This window comes from Rutilus rutilus (assembly GCF_951802725.1).
Source record: "Rutilus rutilus genome assembly, chromosome: 1".
NCBI classification, from domain to species: domain Eukaryota; kingdom Metazoa; phylum Chordata; class Actinopteri; order Cypriniformes; family Leuciscidae; genus Rutilus; species Rutilus rutilus.
In genome coordinates, this window is record NC_140209.1 from 15532823 (window position 1) to 15557476 (window position 24654).

A 24654-nucleotide genomic window follows, 5' to 3' on the forward strand; every position below is an offset into this window, starting at 1 on the left:
GCATCTAAAATGTAAGTGACTTAATTGTAACTGTTTATTAACCTGTTGTATGAAATCAATGTCACAGTTTCAATTGTGATTGTATTCAGGAAATAGTTGCCTACTCGTCAAGTGAGGTTGCTTAACTCTATCATATGTTATAAAATATATAAAAACTCCATATTTGTAATTTTTATAGTCAGTATGTTGTTAACTGGGTTGCTTTTTTGTGTGCTGCGCTCATTTATTTACAATTCTCCTGGAGAAGCAGCATGAGCCTCAGCAGTGCAACCTTGTTACCATTGATCAGTAATACATTTATTATTAACTGCTGATTGCAACTTAAAATGAATGTAATGAAATTAGAATAATCTCTCGTTTTAGTGATTAAGTTATTAATAACTTATTAATAAATTGATAAGTTATTTTTTTGTTATTGACGTTCTAATCAGGCTATACTTTGGTCGGGCAAGTAAAATTCTCTTTCAGGTAGGCCTATTGTATTTATATATAAATATATTAGGGATGTGACTGTGATAAAAATTTTCCCACCGGTTAATCGACATGTGACACCGCTGAGGGCTTTTAAATCGCTAACTATAGTATACTATATACTAGTAAAATACAGACGTCCGCACAGACATTGATAATGGTGCGGAGTAGAGCGAGCATTTTCAATGTATTCCTATGGATGTAGGAATTAACTAAAACATTTTATTTATGAATTAACTAAAACATTTTATTTATGTTTTTGTGTCCACTGTTCAACCGCAACCGCGTCACACACACATTCCAGAATTGCAATCTTGACATTCATTATAGCCCTAATACAATATAATAATAAAAATAGTCAACCTAACATAAACGAATTACACTGCTCTGTTTAAATAGTCAGTAGTACAATCTGTACCATTCACAGTAAGCAGAGCTCCACTGTGATGTTTCCAAGCACATTTTTGCGCGCGTGAAGAGGATGATTTTTTCCATCGATATTGGAACACGAGTGAAGTACAAAGCCTATAATAAAGAATAGTTTAGCATCCAAATACATCGCAAAAAAAATATATAAATATACATCGCAAAATAAAATATATATATGTGTGTGTGTGTGTGTATATATATATATATATATATATATATATATATATATATATATATATATATATATAAATATAGCTGCGAGCAGCGATGGAGGGCCAAAGCCGGTGGCACCGCCATCCCCGGTGCCTTTAGGTAACTAAAGGCACCGGGGTGGCGGTGCCACCGGCTTGGGCCCGCAATCGCTGCTCGCAGCTATATTTTATTATTATTTTTTTTTCAACCTTTCGGGCACTTTTGGGGCCCTTAACGTGCTCGAAAACTCTTGAAACTTTGCACACAGGTCAGAACCCGCGGCCATTAGGGCCGGGCTGAAGCTGGGACACTGGCGTGGCAGGGAGGCTCGACAGCGCCCCCTGGAACGGGGTCCGAAAACTTGGTCCATAAATCAAACACGCTTGCATGTAATAATATGAAACTTGGTACACATATAGATCTCATCGGGCCAAATAACTTTCGTACTTTTACTTTTTACGCCAGCCCAACAGGAAGTCGGCTATTATGGGTTGTTTGGAAACGCATGCTGTGGAATTTAATGTACTCCTCCTAGGGAATTCATCCATTCGCCTCCAAACTCAGTCAGCATGAAGTCAAGACATTGAGGATGCTAAATTGCGGACGGATTTTTGATATCTCGAACGGTTTGGCTGTGGCGAGGACACGAATTTATGGCGAATAATGGAAACAGGAAGTGTGTTATAACTTCTGCATACATTAACTGATCTTGATTAAACTTCAGCAGTGTGTTCGTTGTAAGAGGTCGATCACATGGATGTGACTATTGTGAGTCAAAGTTATAGCGCCACCAACTGGCAACAGGAAGTGTGTCCCTTTCAAAATGCTTTGAAATCACCCTCTTATTTTTACCCGATTTGCTTCAAACTTTATGTGTATAATGTAAACACACGGCAGATGTAGACCTGTGAAAGGATTTTTGATATCTTTAATACTGTTGCCATGGCAACGCTTCAAACTTTAATATTCTTTTTTGATGCTTTTGAGACTCTTAACATACTTGAAATTGGATGAAACTCGACAGACACATCACATTTATTAGCCAGTAGACATGTGCAAAGTTTCAGAAACGGGCGTGGTGAGGGGCTCAGTAGCGCCACCTTTAGTCATAAGTGGGGGGGTTAGTTTTATCAACAGCAACAAAACTTGGTATGTGTATTGTTCTCATCAAGACGGACAACTTTCTAATTTACATGAACTATCTCTGACGAACAGGAAGAGAGATATTTTGGTTTGAATGTGGATATTCTGAAGAATTTTCTCTCCCTCTCTCTGTGTCTCTGTGTGTGTGAGGGGAGGGGGGGATTTGACTATTGCTTTTACATTGTTAATCAAGGTTTCAGGGGCTTTTGGGGTCCTTAACGTGCTCAAAAACTCTTGTAACTTTGCACACAAGTCAGAACCCCCTGCCATCAGGAACGGGCTGAAGCTGGTACCCGGGCGTGGCAGGGGGGCTCAACAGCGCCCCCTTGAACGGGGGTCCCAAAACTTGGTCCATAGATCAAACACGCTTGCATTAATTAATATGAAACTCGGTACACATATAGATCTCATCGGGCCGAACAACTTTCCCCTGGTCAAGTTTTACGCCAGCCCAACAGGAAGTCGGCTATTATGGGTTGTTTGGAAAACGCTTGCTGTGGAATGCGAAGTACTCCTCCTAGAGAATTCATCCAATCCCCACCAAACTCGGTGTGCATGAAGTCAAGACATTGAGGATTCTAAATTGCGGACGGATTTTTGATATCTCGAACGGTTTGGCCGTGGCGAGGAAACGAATTTATGGCGAGAAAAGAGAAACACGAAGTGGTATAACTTCTGCATACATTAACTGATCTTGATGAAACTTCACCAGTGTGTTCGTGGTAAGAGGCCGATCAGATGGATGTAACTATTGTGAGTCAAAGTTATAGCGCCACCAACTGGCAGCAGGAAGTGTGTCACTTTCAAAATGCTTTTGACAAAAGTGGGGGGGTTAGTTTTACCCACAGTTTTAAAAATCAGTACGTACATTGGTCTCATCGAGCCGGACAACTTTCTAATATACAGTTATTAGCTTCGACCAATAGGAAGTCAGATATTTTGGTTTGAATGTGAATTTATTTGCAAATTCAGCCTCTGCTTTTTACCCACTCCTGCTAAGTGTTTTTTTTTTTATTCACACCAAACTTTTTTAACACGATGAAAATACATTAAAGATGCTAAATTGTGAACGGATATTAAATATTTCAAACGGTTTTGACATGGCGAGGGATTAAAATAATGTCAAAAAAGGATTCAGAAAACATCTCATATCTTCTTAAAATTTAATTATACACCATTTATTTTTATATAAAATTATACAAATATCAGAACTAAACCGAAACAGAACTAGTTTTGGGTTTATTCAGTTTTTTTCAATTCAAGAATTATGTACAAGTTTAAAATCAGCCAGAATGCGCTATTTAGTAAAAAAAAAAAAGTCATACATAGGGCTATACTGCCCTCTTGTGTTCAAAATCAGGTAGGCCCATTGTATATTGTATTTATATATAAATATAATAGCGATGTGACTGAGAATTTTTTCCCACTGGTTAATTGATGTGTGACACCGCGGCGGGGGCTTTTAAATCGCTAACTTAAAGGGATACTCCACTTTAAATGGAAAATTCTGTCATCATATACTCACCCTCATGTTGTTTCAATCCTTTATTAATTTCTTTCTTCTGCTGAACAGAAAGGAAGATATTTAGAAGAATGTCAGTAACCAGACAGTTTCTGGTCTCATTGACTTCCATAGTATACATTTTTTTCCTACTATGGAAGTCAATGGGATCAGAAACTGTCTGGTTACTGACATTCTCCTAAATATCTTCCTTTCTGTTCAGCAGAAGAAAGAAATTCATTAAGGATTAAAACAACATGAGGGTGAGTATATGATGAGCGAAAGTGAAATACGGACATCCTAAAAAACATTCACTCTGTTCTGCTCGTTCCTCGCTGTAGACGTGTTATTGCCCATGCAGCCGTGAGCATTTTAGTTTCATTTAAAAAATAGCGCCATTTCGGGGGTGGGATTGCTTGAATGTTTTTTTACAAAAGCACAATGTTGTGTTTTATTGCGAGTGTACATAAATATAAGGGTGTATTCACACCAGGAAAGTCCGATAGTTCACTTGCTTTGGTCCGGACCAAATAGAATGTTGATTTTTTTTGTTTGGTACGGTTCGTTTTCACACTGCTCTTTTTACAAGTGAACCAAAATGTGTAAACAAAACCACACGTGCGCTAAGGTCGTCCATTCATTGGACAGGAATTCTCAAGCAGGGAAAAGCAGGAAGTGCAAAAAAAAGCAAAAAAAAAAAAAAAAGCAGGAGATATTTCGTAATGTAATCGCCTATTTGTTATTTTACTGATTTGGTGTTATTCTTTACAAACGCAATATGAAGAAACTATGGTAGTATAGATAAAAGCCCGCCCGCACTGACAATTGATTGCTTGGGTCCTTACATGCGCTTCGTGAGGCACACTAGCTGGCACACACACGCAAGGTCTCTCGCTCCCTCTCTCTGCCGTGCGCGCACTCTTGCTCGCTCGCTCTAGATTTCCGGAGATTTTAAATGATTTGCGGGCATTCATGCGCTTCTATCGACATGCGGGAGACTGCCGGAACTTCCGGGAGACTTTGGATGTCTGTATAATAAGACACCATTATGCCAAAATGTCAGTTTTGTTAAGTATCCTCATAAGAGCAGTCAAATAAAAAGACGCAGTTTTCTGCAGTTGGGTCGGTTCATGTTCACACCGTAAATGAACCGTACCAGAGTTCGTTTGGAACCGTACCGAGACCACCTCTTCAGCTGGGTCTCGGTTCGATTGTTTGGTCCGCACCCGAGTTCGATTGCTGTATTCACACCTGCCCAAAAGGTCCGCACCAAGGGGGGAAACGAACTAGAGTTCGATTCAATCGAACCAAACAAGGCAGGTGTGAATACACCCTAAGTAAACACAGTGCAGTTTAAATGATGTCCTGTATGAACAAACTGACGGAGTAGCCTATGTTTTTATGTTTCCACTGTTCGATCGCGCCCACGCCTCACACACACACACACACACACACACACACACACACACACACACACACACACACACACTGTGCATTCCAGCATTGCAATCTTGACATCGCAGCCGGTTCATTACAGCCGTAATAAAATATAATAATAAATATAAATAGTCAACCTATTTGCAGCAAATGATGGTAGATTTTAGATCAATATATTTGTTTTCCTTACAATTTTAATTAACACTAACTTTATTCTCATCTGAATTATAAATAATTTATTTCTGTATAAAATAATACTACCATTAAAAAATACATTTGATTGTCTTTTTTAATCAATGGAGAATGTGTGACTTAAAAATAAACAGATTAGTGCTTGGTTTGAGGACAAGAAATGAAAACCAATGCAATATGATGAATGTCCAAAAACGTTCGCTCTTCTCTGCCCGTTCCTCGCCTCGCCATATATATATATATATATATATATATATATATATATATATATATATATATATATATTATATTTATTTTTTTATTTTTTGTTACATATATAATGTATATATTATATTTTTTTTGTTATATATATATATATATATATATATATATATATATATATATATATATATATATATATATATATATATATATATATATATATATAAATATAGCTGCGAGCAGCGATGGAGGGCCCAAGCCGGTGACACCGCCACCCCGGTGGCTTTAGTGTAACTAAAGGCACCAGGGTGGCGGTGCCACCGGCTTGGGCCCGCCATCGCTGCTCGCAGCTATATTTATTATTATTTTTCTTACGACTATTTAGGCATTTTTGGGGCCCTTAACATGCTCAAAAACTCTTGAAACTTTGCACACGAGTCAGAACCCGCGGCCATCAGGGCCGGGCTGAAGCTGGTACCCGGGCGTGGCAGGGGGGCTCGACAGCGCCCCCTGGAACAGGGTCCGAAAACTTGGTCCATAAATCAAACACGCTTGCATGTAATAATATGAAACTCGGTACACATATAGATCTCATCGGGCCGCACAACTTTCATGCTCTAAGTTTTACGCCAGCCCAACAGGAAGTCGACTATTTAGGGGTGTTTGGAAATGCATGCTTAGGAATTTGAAACACTTCTCTTAGGGAATTCACCCGGTCAGCACCAAACTCTGTGTGCATGAAGTCAAGACATTGAGGATGAAAAATTGCCAGGGGATTTTTGATATCTCGAACGGTTTGGCTGTGGCGAGGAAACAAATTTATGGCGAATAATGGGACACAGGAAGTGTATTATAACTTCTGCATACATTGACGGATCTTGATAAAACTTCAGCAGTGTGTTCGTGGTCAGAGGCTGATCACATTGATGTGACTATTGTGAGTCAAAATTATAGCGCCACCTACTGGCAGCAAGAAGTGTGTCACTTTCAAAATGCTTTGAAATCACCCTCTTATTTTTACCCGATTTGCTTCAAACTTTATCTGTATAATGTAAACACACGGCAGATGTAGACCTGTGAAAGGATTATTGATATCTTAGATACTGTTGCCGTGGCAACGCATCAAACTTTAATTTTCTTTTTGGATGCTTTTGAGACTCTTAAGATGCTTGAAATTGGATGAAACTCGACAGACACATCACATTTATTAGCCCGTAGACATGTGCAAAGTTTCAGAAACGGGCGTGGTGAGGGGCTCAGTAGCGCCACCTTTAGTCATAAATGGGGCGGTTAGTTTTATCAACAGCAACAAAACTTGGTATGTGTATTGTTCTCATCAAGACGGACAACTTTCTAATTGACATTAACCATCTCCGACCAACAGGAAGAGAGATATTTTGGTTTGAATGTGGATTTTCTGAAGAATTTTCTCTCCCTCTCTCTGTGTCTGTGTGTGTGTGAGGGGAGGGGGGGATTTGACTATTGCTTTTATATTGTTAATCAAGGTTTCAGGGGCTTTTGGGGTCCTTAACATGCTCAAAAACTCTTGAAACTTTGCACACAGGTCAGAACCCACGGCCATCAGGGCCGGGCTGAAGCTGGTACCCGGGCGTGGCTGGGGGGCTCAACAGCGCCCCCTTGAACGGGGTTCTAAAACTTGATCCATATATCAAACACGCTCGCATGAATTAATATGAAACTCGGTACACATATAGATCTCATCGGGCCGAACAACTTTACCCCGGTCAAGTTTTACGCCAGCCCAACAGGAAGTCGGCTATTATGGGTTGTTTGGAAAACGCTTGCTGTGGAATGTGAAATACTCCTCCTAGAAAATTCACCGTGTCCCCTTCAAACTCGGTGTGCATGTAGTCAAGACTTTGAGGATGCTAAATTGCGGACGGATTTTTGATATCTCGAACGGTTTGGCTGTGGCGAGGAATCGAATTTATGGCGAGAAAAGAGAAACACGGAAGTGGAATAACTTCTGCATACATTAACTGATCTTGATGAAACTTCAGCAGTGTGTTCGTGGTAAGAGGCCGATCAGATGGATGTAGCTATTGTGAGTCAAAGTTATAGCGCCACCAACTGGCAGCAGGAAGTGTGTCACTTTCAACATGCTTTTGACAAAAGTGGGGGGGTTACTTTTAACTACAGTAAAGAAAAAATAGTTTGTATATTGTTCTCATCAAGCCGGACAACTTTCTAATTTACATTCAATAGCTCTGGCCATCAGGAAGTCAGATATTTTGGTCTGAATGTGAATTTTTTTGCAAAATCAGCCTCTGAATTTTTAGCCACTCCTCTTAAACTATTTATTTTATTCGTACCAAACTTTTTCAACATGATGAAACTACATTAAATATGCTAAATTGTGAATGGATAATAAATATCTCAAACGGTTTTGCTATGGCGAGGGATTAAAGTAAAAATCTTCTAAAAATGTAATTATATACCATTTATTTCTATATAAAAGTATACAAATATCACAACTAAACCCATTTTATTCTGTTTTTGCAATTCAAGAAGAATGAAAAAGTTAAAAACAGGCTATTTAGTGCTATTTGGTTCAACAAAAAAGCAAACATAGGGCTATACTGCCCTCTTGTGTCCAAAAGGACATCAAAATAGTATATAAAACTTTTTACCAGGTAGGCCAATATTGTATTTAAATATACATTTATTAGGTATGTGTCTGAGGATATTTTCCCACCGGTTAATCGATGTGTGACACGAGTGGGTGCTTTTAAATCGCTAATATAATAGTGAAAGAAAAATAATGATAATGTTGCACACACAAATCACACACATGTGGGAAAGAATGATGCTTTTAAACAACACTAAACCGCCATTAGGTGTCGCCAGGCATCCATCTTAATAAGCGAGTCATTGATTCATTCGTTCAAACGATTCGTTCGAATGAGTCGATCATGATTAAGACAGATGTTTATGGATTGATCATTCAATCTTTGAGTCAACCGATTCGTTAAAAATGCTGAATCGTTCAGTTATGAGAAAACACGTGATGCGTGATGGTTCTGCCGTGATCTTTGTTTAACTATTTTCGCTGCTGAAACAGAACAAAAACAGTCAACATTGCATCTAAAATGTAAGTGACTTAATTGTAACTGTTTATTAACCTGTTGTATGAAATCTAGGGGTGGGAGAAAAAATTGATTCTTAGATGCATCGCGATGCGGACGTGGACGATTCTGAATCGATTCACAAATGTCAAAAAATCGATTCTCTAAAAAAATATTTTTCTAATAACGTAATATTGACGGAATGCAAAAGGCGGAACTCTAAGCGGACGTGCGTGCAGTCTGTGGCGCGCACATAACAGAGAAGTTTCTTCTGCTCACCAAGGCTGCATTTATTTGATTAAAAATACAAACAAAAACAGTAATATTGTAAAATAGTATTCCAATTTAAAACAGCTGCTTTCTATTTTAATATATTTTAAACTGTTATTTATTCCTGTGATCAAAGCTGAGTTTTCAGCATCATTACTCCAGTCGTCACTGTCACATGATCCTTCAGAAATTATTCTAATATGATGATTGATGCTCAAGAAACATTCATTATTATTTTAAATGTCGAAAACAGTTGTGTACAGTCTTTGATGAATAGAAAGTTCAAAAGAACAGCATTTATCTGAAATCTAAAGCTTTTGTAACATTAAACACTACCGTTGAGAAGTTTGGGGTCAGTAATAATTTAAATTTAAATTTTGGGGGAAAGAAATAAAATAAATCAATACTTTTATTCATCGAGAATGAGTTAAACTGATCAAAAGTTACAGTACAGACATTTATAATGTTAAAAAAAATTTGTATTTGAAATAAATGCTGTTCTTTTGAACTTTACATTCATCAACGCATTTTGAAAAAAAATCTGTACACAACTGTTTTCAACATTGAAAATAATAATTAATATTTATTGACCATCAATCATCATATTAGAATGATTTCTGAAGGATCATGTGACACTGAAGACAGGAGTAATGATGCTGAAAACTCAGCTTTGATCACATAAATTACTTACAGTGTAAAATATTTTAAAATGGAAAACAGCTGTTTTAAATGGGAATAATATTTCACAATATTACTGTTTTTGTTTGTATTTTTAATCAAATAAATGCAGCCTTAGTGAGCAGAAGAGACTTCTCCTAAAAACATAAAAAATCTTCCTGACCCCAAACTTTTGAACGGTGTGTATATATATATATATATATATATATAAATATAGCTGCGAGCAGCGATGGAGGGCCAAAGCCGGCGGTACCGCCACCCCGGTGCCTTTAGGTAACTAAAGGCACCGGGGTTGCGGTGCCACCGGCTTGGGCCCGTAATCGCTGCTCGCAGCTATATTTATTATTATTATTATTCTTCTCCGCATTTAATTGCATTTTTGAGGGCCTAAACATGCTCGAAAACTCACAAAACTTTGCACACGCGTCAGAACTGGCGAAAATTTACATCTGATATAGGTTTCAGAATTGGACGGGGCAAAATGGCTCGATAGCGCCACCTATAAAAGTTCAACGGAGTGCGCCTCCCGCAACGTTCCACGTACGTGCACGAAATTCGGTACATACATGTAATGACCTAATACCTACAAAAAAGTCTCTTGGAGCATAGCCCTAAACACAACAGGAAGTCAGCCATTTTCAACTTCCTCTCAGATTTTTGTGCAGTTTTTGCCATTTTCAGGCCTCGTACTTTAACGAACTCCTCCTACAGTTTTAATCTGATCATCTTCAAATTTGGTGAGTGTAATCTTAAGGCCTTTGCGACGTTAAATTGCGAAGATCTTGAGTTTTCGTCGAAGGGCGGGTCCTCGGCGGCCTGACAAATTTCGATGTTTCGCCATGAAACAGGAAGTTGCTGTAACTCAGGCATGGAATGTTCAATCTGCCCCAAACTTCACACGTTTGATAAGAGTTCTGTCCTGAACACATGACCATGCTCATATTCAGTTATAGTCATAGCGCCACCTGCTGGCAACAGGAAGTGACATGTTTAACACTGTTATGGACTCCTAATAACATATAAAAAAGTGCCAGCAAGTGCTAAACATGCTAACAACATACTAGAAGCATGCTAAAACATGCTAGCAAACTCTTAGCTAAGTGCTAAAGCATGCTATTATTGCAATTAAATAGGAATTTGCTGTAACTCAGGCATGGAATGTCCAATCTGCCCCAAACTTCACACTTTTGATAAGCGTTCTGTCCTGAACACATCTACATGAGAATATTCAGTTATAGAAATAGCGCCACCTACTGGTAACAGGAAGTGTCGTGTTTAACACGTTGATGCCATTCTAGCAACATGTTAAAAATGCCATTGACTTCTAAACATGCTAGAAACATGTTAAAACATGCTAGCAATACTTAGCTAAGTGCTAAAGCATGCTAATTCAATGAAACAGGATGTTGTTGTTACGCAAGAAGGCAATGTCCATTCTGCACCAAACTTCACACTTTTAATAAACGTTCTGTCCTGAACACATGACCATGCTCATATTCAGTTACAGTCATAGCGCCACCTGCTGGCAACAGGAAGTGACATGTTAAACACTGTTGTGGACATATAAAAACATATAAAAAAGTGCCATCAAGTGCTAAACATGCTAACAACATACTAGAAACATGCTAAAACATGCTAGCAAACACTTAGCTAAGTGCTAAAGCATGCTATTGCTGCAATTAAATAGGAATTTGCTGTAACACAGGCATGGAATGTCCAATCTTCCCCAAACTTCACACGTTTGATAAGAGTCATGGCCTGAACACATCTACATGAGAATATTCAGTTATAGTAATAGCGCCACCTGCTGTCAACAGGAAGTGAAATGTTTAACACTGTTGTGGTCTCCTAATAATATATAAAAAAGAGCCAGCAAGTGCTAAACAGGTTAGCAACATACTAGAAACATGCTAGCAAACACTCAGCTAAGTGCTAAAGCATGCTATTACTGCAATTAAATAGGAATTTGCTGTAACTCAGGCATGGAATGTCCAATCTGCCCCAAACTTCACACGTTTGATAAGAATCATGGCCTGAACACACGTCTATGCTCAAATTCAGTTATAGTAATAGCGCCACCTACTGGCAACAGGAAGTGACATGTTTAACACGTTGATGCCGTTCTAGCAACATGTTAAAAATGCCATTGAGTTCTAAACATGCTAGAAACATATTAAAACATGCTAGCAATACTTAGCTAAGTGTTAAAGCATGCTAATTCAATGAAACAGGACTTTGTTGTTACTCAAGAAGGCAATGTACAATCTACCCCAAACTTCACACGTTTGATAAGAGTTATCTCTTGAACACATGTCCATGCTCATATTTAGTTATAGTCATAGCGCCACCTGCTGGGAACAGTAAGTGACGTTTAACACTGCTCTTGACTCCTAATAACATATAAAAAAATGCCAGTAGGTGCTAAACATCCTACCAACATACTAGAGACATGTTAAAACATACTAGCAAACACTTAGCTAAGTGCTAAAGAATGATATTACTGCAATTAAATATGAATTTGCTGTAACTCAGGCATGGAATGTCCAATCTGCGTCAAACTTCACACTTTTGATAAGCGTTCTGTCCTGAACACATGACCATGCTTATATTCAGTTACAGTCATAGCGCCACCTTCTGGCAACAGGAAGTGACATGTTAACACTGTTATGGACTCCTAATAACATATAAAAAAGTGCCAGCAAGTGTTAAACATGTTAACAACATACTAGAAACATGCTAAAACATGCTAGCAAACTCTTAGCTAAGTGCTAAAGCATGCTATTATTGCAATTAAATAGGAATTTGCTGTAACTCAGGCATGGAATGTCCAATCTGCCCCAAACTTCACACTTTTGATAAGAGTCATGGCCTGAACACATCTGCATGAGAATGTTCAGTTATAGTAATAGCGCCACATACTGGCAACAGGAAGTGACATGTTTAACACGTTGATGCCGTTCTAGCAACATGTTAAAAATGCCATTGAGTTCTAAACATGCTAGAAACATGTTAAAACATGCTAACAATGCTTAGCTAAGTGCTAAAGAATGCTAATTCAATGAAACATGACTTTGTTGTTACTCAAGAAGGCAATGTCCAATTTGCACCAAACTTCACACGTTTGATAAGAGTTCTGTCCTGAACACACATCCATGCTCATATTCAGTTATAGTCATAACGCCACCTACTGGCAACAGAAACTGACATGGTTAACACAGTAATGCAGTACTAACCACATAATTATTGTGTACTGAGCATGCTAGAAACAGACTAAACATGCTAGCAACACTTAGCTGAGTCATGAAGCATGCTATTATCACCATTATACAAAACATTTTGTAACTGACTTTGACATACTCTTACTATATATACCTCCTTAAATGTACATTTCCCAAACATGCTCTGTCTTCCTAAAACCACCGAGTGTTGATGGCACGGGTGCGAGGGCCCTTTCATCGCTGCTTGCAGCTTTAATTTCACCATCGATTTCACTTCTCATCACTCAACTTCTAAGCACTGGTGTTGTTCCTCTGGAACTTAAAACAGCTGCCGTCACTCCTGTCCTAAAGAAACCTGGCCTCGACCCCTCTGACATGGCCAACTACCGACCTACTTCTAATTTACCATTTCTTTCAAAACTGCTTGAGAAAGTGGTCGCTGCTCAACTTCAAACTCACTTGTCATCCAATAACCTTTATGAATGTTTTCAATCTGGTTTTCGCACCCTTCACAGCACTGAGACTGCACTTCTTAGGGTTGTTAATGATTCCCTTGTGGCCACTGACTCCGGCTCCACAAGTATTCTAATTCTCCTAGACATTCCCTCTGCATTTGATACAATCTCTCATAGTATTCTCATTTCACGACTCTCTGCTCTTGGTATTTCTGGAACTGCCCTATCCTGGTTCACCTCCTACCTGTCTGATCGCCAGCATTACATCTCCATCCGCCAATCAAAGTCCACCTTTGTCTCTGTCCCGCACGGTGTTCCTCAGGGTTCTGTTCTTGGACCTCTTCTCTTCATTATCTACATGCTTCCACTAGGTGATATCATCCGTCATCATGGCTTCAAATTCCACTGTTATGCAGACGTTACCCAACTATATAAAAAATATATGAAATAAAAAAAACAGCCGAAAACGTAAACCGAAAATGAATGTCACCCGCCCCTCCCATCCGTGCGCAAGCGCTTAGGTTTCACTCACGGTCGAGCTGTTATCACGCGTCTCGTCTGCCTATCAAAGATTAAGCATGTCAGAGGGCTGTCACTTATTGCACAATCGATCGGACCAAGCAACACAAGTTTCGAAAACGAAAATAGGGAATCGATTTTAACGGCCTTCTCTCGGAGCGCGTCCAGCTCGTCACTATACGCTCGCAGCGAATGCGCGTCACACAGCAACTGCAGGTTCTGACACACACACACACACACACACACACACACACACACACACACACACACACACACACACATGTCTGGTTCACTATCTTTGTGGGGACTCTCCATAGACGTAATGGTTTTTATACTGTACAAACTGTATATTCTGTCCCCTTACACTAACCCTACCCCTAAACCTACCCATCACAGGAAACATTCTGCATTTTTACTTTCTCAAAACAACTCATCCTGTGTGATTTATAAGCCTTTTGAAAAGTGGGGACCGCTGGCTGGTCCCCACAATGTAGGTGATCTCAGGTTTTACTATTCTTATGGGGACATTTGGTCCCCACAATGTAATATAAACAAGGGCACACACACACACACACACACACACACACACACACACACACACAGCCTATTTCTGCATAATATAGTGCATAATATGTAGCCTTCAGTAATGTTTTTCATTGATGTTATGGCAGTCCACATTCCTAACTTGTGCGCGTCTCAAGCGCCCTCTTTACGTTCGCCCTAATGCCTGTTTAGTTGTCCGTGGATTTGCCTATATTTGGCATTGAAAACGGATCAACGCCAAATATAGGCAATTTACTAACGATTCAATGAACACTTTGCCTATGTCTCAAAAATCGAACAGGATTTTTTTTTTTTCACAAAAGTGACAGCCCTATACGAGAGGACACCAAAGTTACAATATGTAACATTTGTTCTGCAAAAATCTCCAAAATTGTGGATTTTTTTTGCACAACTTTTAAAAAACTATTTTATTTGATGGAACATAAAACTTGAAGAATAATATTATTTGGTATTATTATTTATATTTATTGTTAAAAATATTTTATGTTTTGTTATGTAACTGTTAATAAAAGTTTGATTATTATATTGTGATTTTTCATTTCAGATCCATTAAATTCAAGCAATAATATCTAAGTTTTTAAAAGAAGCCATTTTCGGCTTCAGTTTCGGTTTTCGGCCAAGTGCATCCTAAATTTTCGGTTTCGGCCCAGAATTTTCATTTCAGTGCATCACTACCCCAAACTATATCTCTGACCTCCTCCATACATACACACCTGTCCGCACACTTAGATCATCTGATACCGGTCTGTTGAAAATCCCACGACACAAACTATCATCATTTGGTGGAAGGGCTTTTTGCACCGCTGCGCCAACTCTTTGGAATTCAATTCCACAACAAATCCTTGTTTCCCTGACCCCTGAATGTTCTGATTTTATATGTACAATACCTCTACTATGTTATCTTTCACAGTTTATATGTATCCTCTCTATGTCATGTTTCTATGTTATGTGCATTTGTAATTATTGTAAAGCGACCTTGAGTCCTCAGAAAGGCGCTATATAAAATAAACATATTATTATTATTATTATTATTATTATAAATATTTTTTATTTTTTATTTTTTATAAAGAATGATTATATATATATACACAAACATATACCAGGGCACTACATATAAGGCACTTGAAGACCCGTAAAAGCATGTGGAGGTCCTCTTTACCTGCACACTACTAGACAATGCCATGTTTTGGTTTCAATATTTTTTTTAAATAAATATGCATAATAAAATGAAATATACACTACCTTTCAGAATTTCAGATTGATAAGATTTTTAAAAGAAGTCTCTTCTGCTCAAAGCTGCATTGATTTGATAAAAAAAAGAATATTCTGAAATATTGTCTATTTTCTATGTGAATTTATAGTAAAATGTAATTTATTTCTGTGATCAAAGCTGAATTTTCAGCATCATTACTCCAGTCTTCAGTGTAACATGATCCTTCAGAAATCATTCTAATATGATGATTTGATGATCAACAAATATTTATGATTATTATCAATGTTGGAAACAGTTTATATTTGTGTGGAAACCGTCATACATTTTATTTTTCAGGATTTTTTGATGAATAGAATGTTCAAAAGAACAGCATTTATTTGAAATGGAATCTTTTGTTACATTATAAATGTCTTTTCCATCCTTCAGATGAGAGGTTAAAGGTCCCGTATTATGCCCCTTTTCACAAGATGTTAAATAAGTCTCTGATGTCCCCAGAGTGTGTATGTGAAGTTTCAGCTCAAAATACCCAACAGATCATTTTTTACAGCATGTTTAAATTGTCGTTTTTTGGGGCTCAGAAAAACGCGCTGTTTTAGTGTGTGCCCTTTAAATGCAAATGAGCTGCTGCTGGACGACCCAAGGGGCGGAGCTTCATGAGCTTGCGCTCAGTCTGTCAGGACAATTTCATCTCACGGAATGATGATAATATCAGAAACTCTCAGTAACAGTGTTCATTTCGAGTCAGACAATAATGCCTACAGAGTCAGAGTGCTGTATAGAGATGGAACAGGTATAGTTTAGTAGTTTAATTACGGTTATTATAACGTATTTGTCATCTGCTTGTATGTATCCATTATTTATTAATAGCCTACAAGTCTGCTGTCTGAATGATGATCAAACATGTACTGATGAGTTTAATAAAGTTTATTGTACATCACACAAAAGATAAAGCGTCAGTTTTACTTCAGAAAATCACCGTAAGAGCTGAGAAAACATAGTAAGTTATAAGAAGTGCACAAGTACATACACGAATTTTGGGGAAGTTGAGGAAGCATTCCTGTGGGCGGAGGTTAGTCAAAAAACGTTTCTAGTGACGTCATTAAAGAAGGAAGTAGAGGGATGTAGTCCAAACGGGCCGTTCACTGTAGTCAACTTCTGTTAAATAAAATTTCTTGCTTGGTCTTGAACTTTGAGCTTTATAATTTTACAGATATTATTTATGCTCTAACAGCAACATTACACACTAACTTAAGTTTGAAACATGGGATCACGAAGAACGGGACCTTTAAACTGAGGTCCTGACTCTCTGTGGTCATTAAAAATCCCATGGCCAAATTTGCCCCTTGGCCTCTGTCCATCATGGCCTCCTAATCATCCCCATATACTTATTGGCTTCATCACTGTCTCCTCTCCACCAGTAAGCTGGTGTGTGGTGGGCGTTCTGGCGCAATATGGCTGCCGTCGCATTATCCAGGTGGATGCTGCACATTGGTGGTGGTTGAGGAGTTTCCCCCTTTCCATATGTGAAGCACTTTGAGGAGAGGACCCAGAAAAGCACTATATAAATGTAACAAATTATTATTATTTTAATATCAATTTAATGCAATAAAAGTATTAATTTCTAGTGCCGAGTTCAGTTACCTATGATCACGCGCGTGAACTCGGCAATCGACTACTTTGGACTTCAACCGAAAACAGGAAGTAAACACAGGTATTTGCGCTGGCTTAAATAACATCATTTTTATACATATCTTTCACATCTACTGCAGTCAGATTCACTCGTGTTCACTCTGAAGGAATCACTCACATTTTCCGTGCACTTTTAATGACACATCAAGGATGTTAAGAGGCTAAAAAGCAGGTTTAAGACTTGCCCCATTGAAGTCAACAGGGTGCAAATTTTAAAAATAGAATAACTCTGTGTAGGCAACACCGATTTTTGTCGTTGTTCTCTGTATTGACAGCACTCCAAATGTACAAAAAAATGAGCTCAATGTTAAAATTGATCGGAGTTCTCCTTTAACAAAAAAGTTCTCTAATACTGAACATAAAGAATAATACTAAAATATAATCTTTTAGGAGTTTATTTTTATATCCTACAGAGAAAGTCATCATCAGTGGTTATTTTAGCCAAATTCTAGTCGTGTTCTCAACTGGTCAAACAAAGATGTTTTCTTTGAACGTTCCCTGCAGGTTATTTTGGAGTTTGTTATATAAACTAATTAAAACATTGCATATGATACCAATATGCTGCAGAGATTATTCTAATGCTGAAATGTGTAAATTATTTATAAATAAAGTATTTATACTGCTCGGACACATTCGGTCTCTCTCGCGCACTGTCGAGCGCGTTCTCGGACACACTCGACTCGGTCTCTCTCGCGCACTGTCAGCGCGCTCGCGGCGTTCGCCTCGCTTTTGACCGGTTGCCTCAAATACACACCAGAGAAAAAACTTTGCAGCTCCTATGGCTGAGAGAAAGCCTACTCGAATGAAAACCGCTTCAGTGAGCTTGTAGTAACGCTGCATTTTATTGACAATAACGGTAACGGCGTTGTAACGGAGGAAACAGTAATTCGTTTGATTACTCGTTACTGAAAAAAATAACGCTGTTAGTAACACCGTTTATTTATAACGCCGTTAATCCCATCACTGTTAGGGATGGGTAAAAAATATCGATTTCTCGATTTTATTAGATTCTCATTTTTACGAAACAATGTTGATTCTTAAATCCCAAGAATCGATTAGTCATCCTGTTTTCAGTTGATGAATGAATGTAACATTCTAGCTCGCATCCCATCAAATAAATCACAATAATCTTTGTGCTTTGTTATTATTGATATAAAAACAAAGTCTCAGATTTAAATTTTATTTTTGTTATTTGCTATATTTTATTACGCAATTCATAAACATAAATACTGTTTTGTGCTGTGGCGTGAGATCGCTCTGGCACAGCTCAAGAGAAGCAGCAGCGCGGAGCGCACATGATCTTCTCTTCCGCCTTAATAATACCAGTTACAGCACGAAATAAACATGAATGAGCATCTGAAAGTGTGTTAAAAGGTAGTGTACAACTTATCGATATCCGTATCATGTGACATGAAATCGCTCAATCAGTGTTTCAACCGTGGAAAGACTTAAGTAAATCAGCTTGCAAACAATGTCATGTAACGTCACATTTACCTCAGAAAAAACATATCCAGTGACCATAAACTCGTTAGTCAGCTAGAAAAATTAACTCTAGACTCTAGAGAGGAGCATGTTGTTAAATATATGCACCATTTTACATATTTATTATAATTTTTAATGTTCTATTTTTAATGTTAATGCATGTTTGAATAAATATGGCAAGTTTTTATGACAGCCACCATTTAAATGTTTATATTTCATATAACTTTATTATTATGAAAATAAATAAAAGTGTAATTTAAGTGTTTGTATACAAATCAGTTAATTTTTACCTTATTTTTAAGCTATATTATAGTAGGCTAATGAAGCCTACAGGCTACAACATGTAATTCCCAAAACTTTGCAGTGTGTTTGGCCATTGGTTCTAGCAGCATGAAAAACAAGTTTTAAACAAATTCTGAATCTCATCTTCATCGAGATTTCTAGCACTCCCGTAGAACCAGGACTATTAATAATGAAAAATTTGTAACTTAAGCCTAAATGTTTCCAATTTATGCAAGGAATACAAAAGCCCCGACGTGGATGGGATATAGATATAGTAGAAAGATATATAGAGAGAGAAAATTACCCCTCAAAAAAGTCCGCTTTATTTGGGACCTTATGGGGGGTCCCGGATCCCCTCAGACCCCCCTGAGTTTGAGCACTGAATTTACCTCATTCATGGAAAGTTTCAAGGACATATAATCAATTTATAAAAAGGCATCAAATTATCATAATATTTTATAACAGTTGTCTACTTTCTACATCAGGGCTCACTTTTATTGGTGATGGGAAGTTTGGATCATTTTACTGACTCTCTTGTTCGATCTCGTTCATCAAAATGAACTAATCTTTTTTTCGAGTCATTTCATTCATTTAAGTGGCTTTAAATGTTGTACTTTTAACAGGCGAATTTCCCGAACACATCCACCTACGCAAACTTGATCATATTCTGAATTAAGAAATCATTATAATGCAGTCTTCCCTTAATTTAGAGGGAACATAAATAATTACTTTAACTTACTAGTCTTTTGTTCATTTGTCACGTGACAGAAGCAATGAACTGATCGTTCATGAATGACTCATCACTAACTTCCATGTCCTTTCACTTTATATTTCTCTCTTTGAATTATTTTAATTTAATAATTTTTTCTTTCATGTCAGACCCGATGGAAGAGAGCGAGGAGAGTGAAGAACTGAGTGAAGTGGAGGAGGAGAGTGATGAACTGAGTGAAGTGAAGGAGGAGAGAGAAGAACTGAGTGAAGTGAAGGAGGAGAGTGGAGAACTGAGTGAAGTGGAGGAGGAGAGTGAAGTGGAGGAGGAACATCATGTCAAACCTGGAGAAAAACCTTTGAGTCGTTCAAAGACTAAAAAGACATTTTTAAAGAAAAGAAGAGCCAAGAAATCTTTCACCTGCACTCAGTGTGGAAAGAGTTACACAAGCAAGCGTACTCTTGAGCATCACATGATGATCCACACTGGAGAGAAGCCGTTCTCATGTGATCGGTGTGGAAAAGCATTTATCTGGGCATCAAACCTGAAGAAACACCTGACAGTTCATACGAAGGAGAAGCCGCATTCATGTTCTGTGTGTGGAAAGAGTTTTTCACTGCGGCAATATTTACAAATACATGAGAAAATACACACTGGTGTGAGAGAGTACATGTGCTTTGAGTGTGAGAAGACTTTTATTACAGCGAACAGTTTAAAACTGCACCAGAGTATTCACACTGGAGAAAAACCTTACAAGTGTTCACACTGTGACAAGAGATTCAATCGATCATCAAATCTGAGATCACATGAGAGGATCCACACTGGAGAGAAGTCACTTGCATGTGATCAGTGTGGAAAGAGTTTCTCTTTTAAAAGTAACCTGAAGATACACATGATGATCCACACTGGAGAGAAGCCGCATGTATGCCATCAGTGTGGAAACAATTTCATATACAAACATGATCTTGATGTTCACATGAGGATCCACACTGGAGAGAAGCCGTTTAAGTGTGATCAGTGTGGGAAAAGTTTCAGTCGATCTTCACACCTTAAGGTTCACATGAAGATCCACACTGGAGTGAAGCCGTTCTCATGTGATCAATGTGGCAAAGCATTTATCTGTGCATCAGAGCTGAAGAAACACCTGAGAGTTCATACGAAGGAGAAGCCGCATTCATGTTCTGTGTGTGGAAAGAGTTTTTCACGGCTGGATAGTTTACATGGACATCAGAAAGTTCACACTGGTATGAGAGAGTACATGTGCTTTGAGTGTGAGAAGACTTTTATTACAGCGAACTGTTTAAAAGTGCACGAGAGAATTCACACTGGAGAAACACCTTACAAGTGTTCACACTGTGACAAGAGATTCAGTCAATCATCACATCTGAAAACACATGAGAGGATTCACACTGGAGAAAAACCTTACAAGTGTTCACACTGTGGCAAGAGATTCATTTGGTCATCAAATCATAAAAAACATGAGAGGATTCACACTGGAGAAAAACCTTACAAGTGTTCACACTGTGACAAGAGATTCAGTCAGTTATCATCTCTGAAAAGACATGAGAGGATCCACATCAGAGAGAAGCCGCACACGTGTGATCAGTGTGGACAGAGTTTCTCTATTAAAACTCAACTGATGCGACACATGAAGATCCATGCAATGGAGAAACCACATCACCTCAGTCTGAGATCACAGTAAGTAGTTTATTTTCATGTGCTGAGCAACAATATATAGTAATATATACCTAGGATGACTTGAGGGTGAGTAAATCATGGGCACTGACTTGGAAGCCAGGAGAAACAAGGCACAACTTGAACTAACAAGTTCATGAAGTTTTAAAGGGGTCATATAATGGTACATGCACTTTTACACGTTGATTGTACTGAAATGTGTGTTGGCAGTGCCAAAAATCCAACCAGTGGTTTTTTTTTTTTTTAAAGCTTCTTATATGTTTCCTCCATCTCAAATCAAGCTGTTCATTTAGTGACGTCACAAAATCGACGCCCGTCCCACGATTGTTGATTGACAGCAGCGTTTCAACACAGACCCGCCCTCGTGAGCGAGCTATCAATCATAGCACGCGCCGACTGGCGCGTTCATTGTTGATAGCTGGAGTGCTGAGTAGAATGCCATCTAAGCGATTGTGGTGTTCTGTTCTTGGGTGTAATAACAAACACAGCATCATTTTGATGATGTTCCTAAATCCGAACCGCTGAAGACGCAGTGGCTGAGTTTGTTTTCGAAGGGAATATTCCCCGCGATCAACGTCAATGCTTTCATGTTTGTGCGAATCATTTCACTTCATTTCATTTTAGACTGCTTTACAAACGAGGTCAGTAAAAAACTGGTTATTTGCTAAGAAGCTGCTCCTGAAAAAAGGATCGGTACCAACTATTCGTGTTCCTGCTGCACCTCCAGAAGAAGTGAGTGAGTGTAACGTTTTATTGACCTTTATATTAATCTTTATATTAATCTTTGCAAATCGCTTGCTGCACGCTTCATGATGAATGTGGCTATTTTTACACTCAGGGTACATTACGGCATGTTTTCTATGTACGACGTTATCAATATAATTCATAATCCCAAGTTTATAATGAACGACGCGTTATGGTTATTGTGTTATTGTGTTACAAACAGTGTACGCACAGAACAGAGGGGCAGGGTGAGCAAAGCTCATTATCATTTAAAGACACATGCCACATTGACCAGGTAAAATTAGTGTTTTCTTACAATACTAATGAGAATTTTTAATTAAAGTATATTACAAACTTTTAATTTAGACCCTAAAGAATCATATTAGCTTGTACAAAAATGACATTATATGACCCCTTTAAGTTATAAGGCTTTTAAGTCCACAAATCACCAATATTCACTGTGGATTTAATGTATGCTAACTGTAACCATGGTATTGTGGCAGAAATAGACAAATGTAGCGCTTATACGTATTTATTTCCTGTTTTCGGTCGAAGTCCATAGTAGTCTATTGTCGAGTTCATGCGCGTGATCATAGGTAACTAAACCTATGCGCGTAAACTCGACAATCAACTACTGTGGTCTTCGACCGAAAACTATAAGTATATACAGGTATGTGCGCTGGCTGAATTAACATCACTTTTATTCATTTCTTTCACATCTACTGCAGTCAGATTCACCCGTGTTCAGTCTGAAGGAATCATCTAACATGGCTGTGCACTTGTAATGACACATCAAGGATGTTAAGAGGCTAAAAGCAGGTTTAAAACTTGCCCCATTGAAGTCAACAGGGTGCAAATTTTAAAAAGAGGATAACACGGTGTAGGCAACACCGATTTTTGTCGTTGTTCTCTGTATTAACAGCACTCCAAATTTACAAAAAAATGAGCTCAATGTTAAAATTGACTGGAGTTCTCCTTTAATGCTTCAACGATTGTCCCCATTTGTAAAACTAAACGTTTCAAAGTGTAGGCAAACTTATACTTGGCAAACCAACGTTTTTATTTCACATTTTTAAATCAGCACTATAACCAGTAGACTGAAGATTTAAAACTACATTTGTAAAAGATTTATGTGTTATATTTAAGAGTAAAGAGAAAGGAATATGCTGGAATATTCGCTGGAATATATGTATGTATTTTCAGAAAAGTAAACAAAACAACGAATACATCATTGCAATTACCAAGTCCATCTCATCTGGCATGTTATTAGAATTACTGATAATGTTTTAGAACTCATCTCTGTTTATATGACACATTAGTTACAGTTTCTGTTTTCATAGACGTTAAAGGTAGGGTAGGTTATCCTGTTCAGAAACACTTTTTTTTATACTGGGTGAAATGGTTCTTCCATCCTGATAGTAGTCAATACATTATGTGTTTAGGAAAAGGAATGAAAAAAAATCAGACCTCTGTAGCAGCTGCAGGACAGTAAAAACTCTGACCAATCACTGCCATTCGGTGCGAATGTAAAGAACCAATCAGATGCCTTCATGTCTCGTGCCCGAGCCCCACTGCGCGCGCTGCCCTGCGTGCACTCATCACATGTCACCGTTCCCGGAAATATTCAGCTCAAAGCACCTGCATATGCAGTCAGCGAAGGCAAACAAGGCAAAAACTACTTCCTCGGACCCTGCCCGCACTCTTGAACGACCTCCTCTGCTTCGCCCTCAACCCCGGACCTGTCCTCGAACCGACGATGCGGTACTTGTCTCCGGACTCGGAGTGTACGTTAGTCTTCATTAGAGTCAACAATGTTTTCATCATGGAAACTCTTACATGCAAAACACCGTATATGTTATGAATCTTACACGAAATCCACCTTCATCACAGTGTAACTGATGGTAATGGAAAAACGTGTATCAATCAGAGCATGTGAGCGGAGTGGAGCGGGAGCGAGCGGGGAGCGTGAGCGTGAGCGGGCGGATCTTGGACAGAGCGCAGAGCGGCAATTTCAAAAGGACGGAGCGTCGCATTTCTCGCTCCGCTCCGCTCACACCACGAGTCTGAAGCATGCTCAGTCAAGCCTGACCCTGAATCCATTTGTCTTGCACAGTCATCAACAGTAGACTATTTTCAGGCAAAACTCGGCTCAATAATGGAGTTCAAAAAGTAAAATGAGAATTCAGACAGGTGTAGCCTATCAATATAAGTCGCTCCGGAGTAGCCTATAAGGCGCATCAGTCAAAAAATGCGCCATGAAGAAGAAAAAACATAGGCCTAGCCTCGCACTGGACTATAAGTCACATTTATTTAGAAATGTATAAAAAAAAAAAAAAAAAAATGTTATGGACGGGACAGTTCTCCGTTACGGACGTGAGCGCTCTGAAAGCGGCACTAAGACTGCTTTAAAACTTTCACTCAGACCTCAAACAGAAAGCACAAAGCCTGTCTTTAAATTTAATTTCGTTTTGTATTAATTGTATCTTAATTTTAATCAAGGTTTCA

At 38.4% G+C, this 24654-nt stretch overlaps 1 protein-coding gene across 1 annotated transcript in view; it reads left to right on the forward strand.

Annotated features, from left to right (window-relative positions):
- LOC311276535 (uncharacterized protein) overlaps positions 1-24654 on the forward strand; it is a 43716-nt gene that overhangs the window by 13482 nt on the left and 5580 nt on the right. Inside the window, exon 2 of the mRNA XM_084386235.1 lies at positions 19902-21429. Within this exon, the coding sequence (XP_084242361.1) occupies positions 19902-21429 (1528 nt within the window). The remainder of the gene's footprint in view (positions 1-19901; positions 21430-24654) is intronic.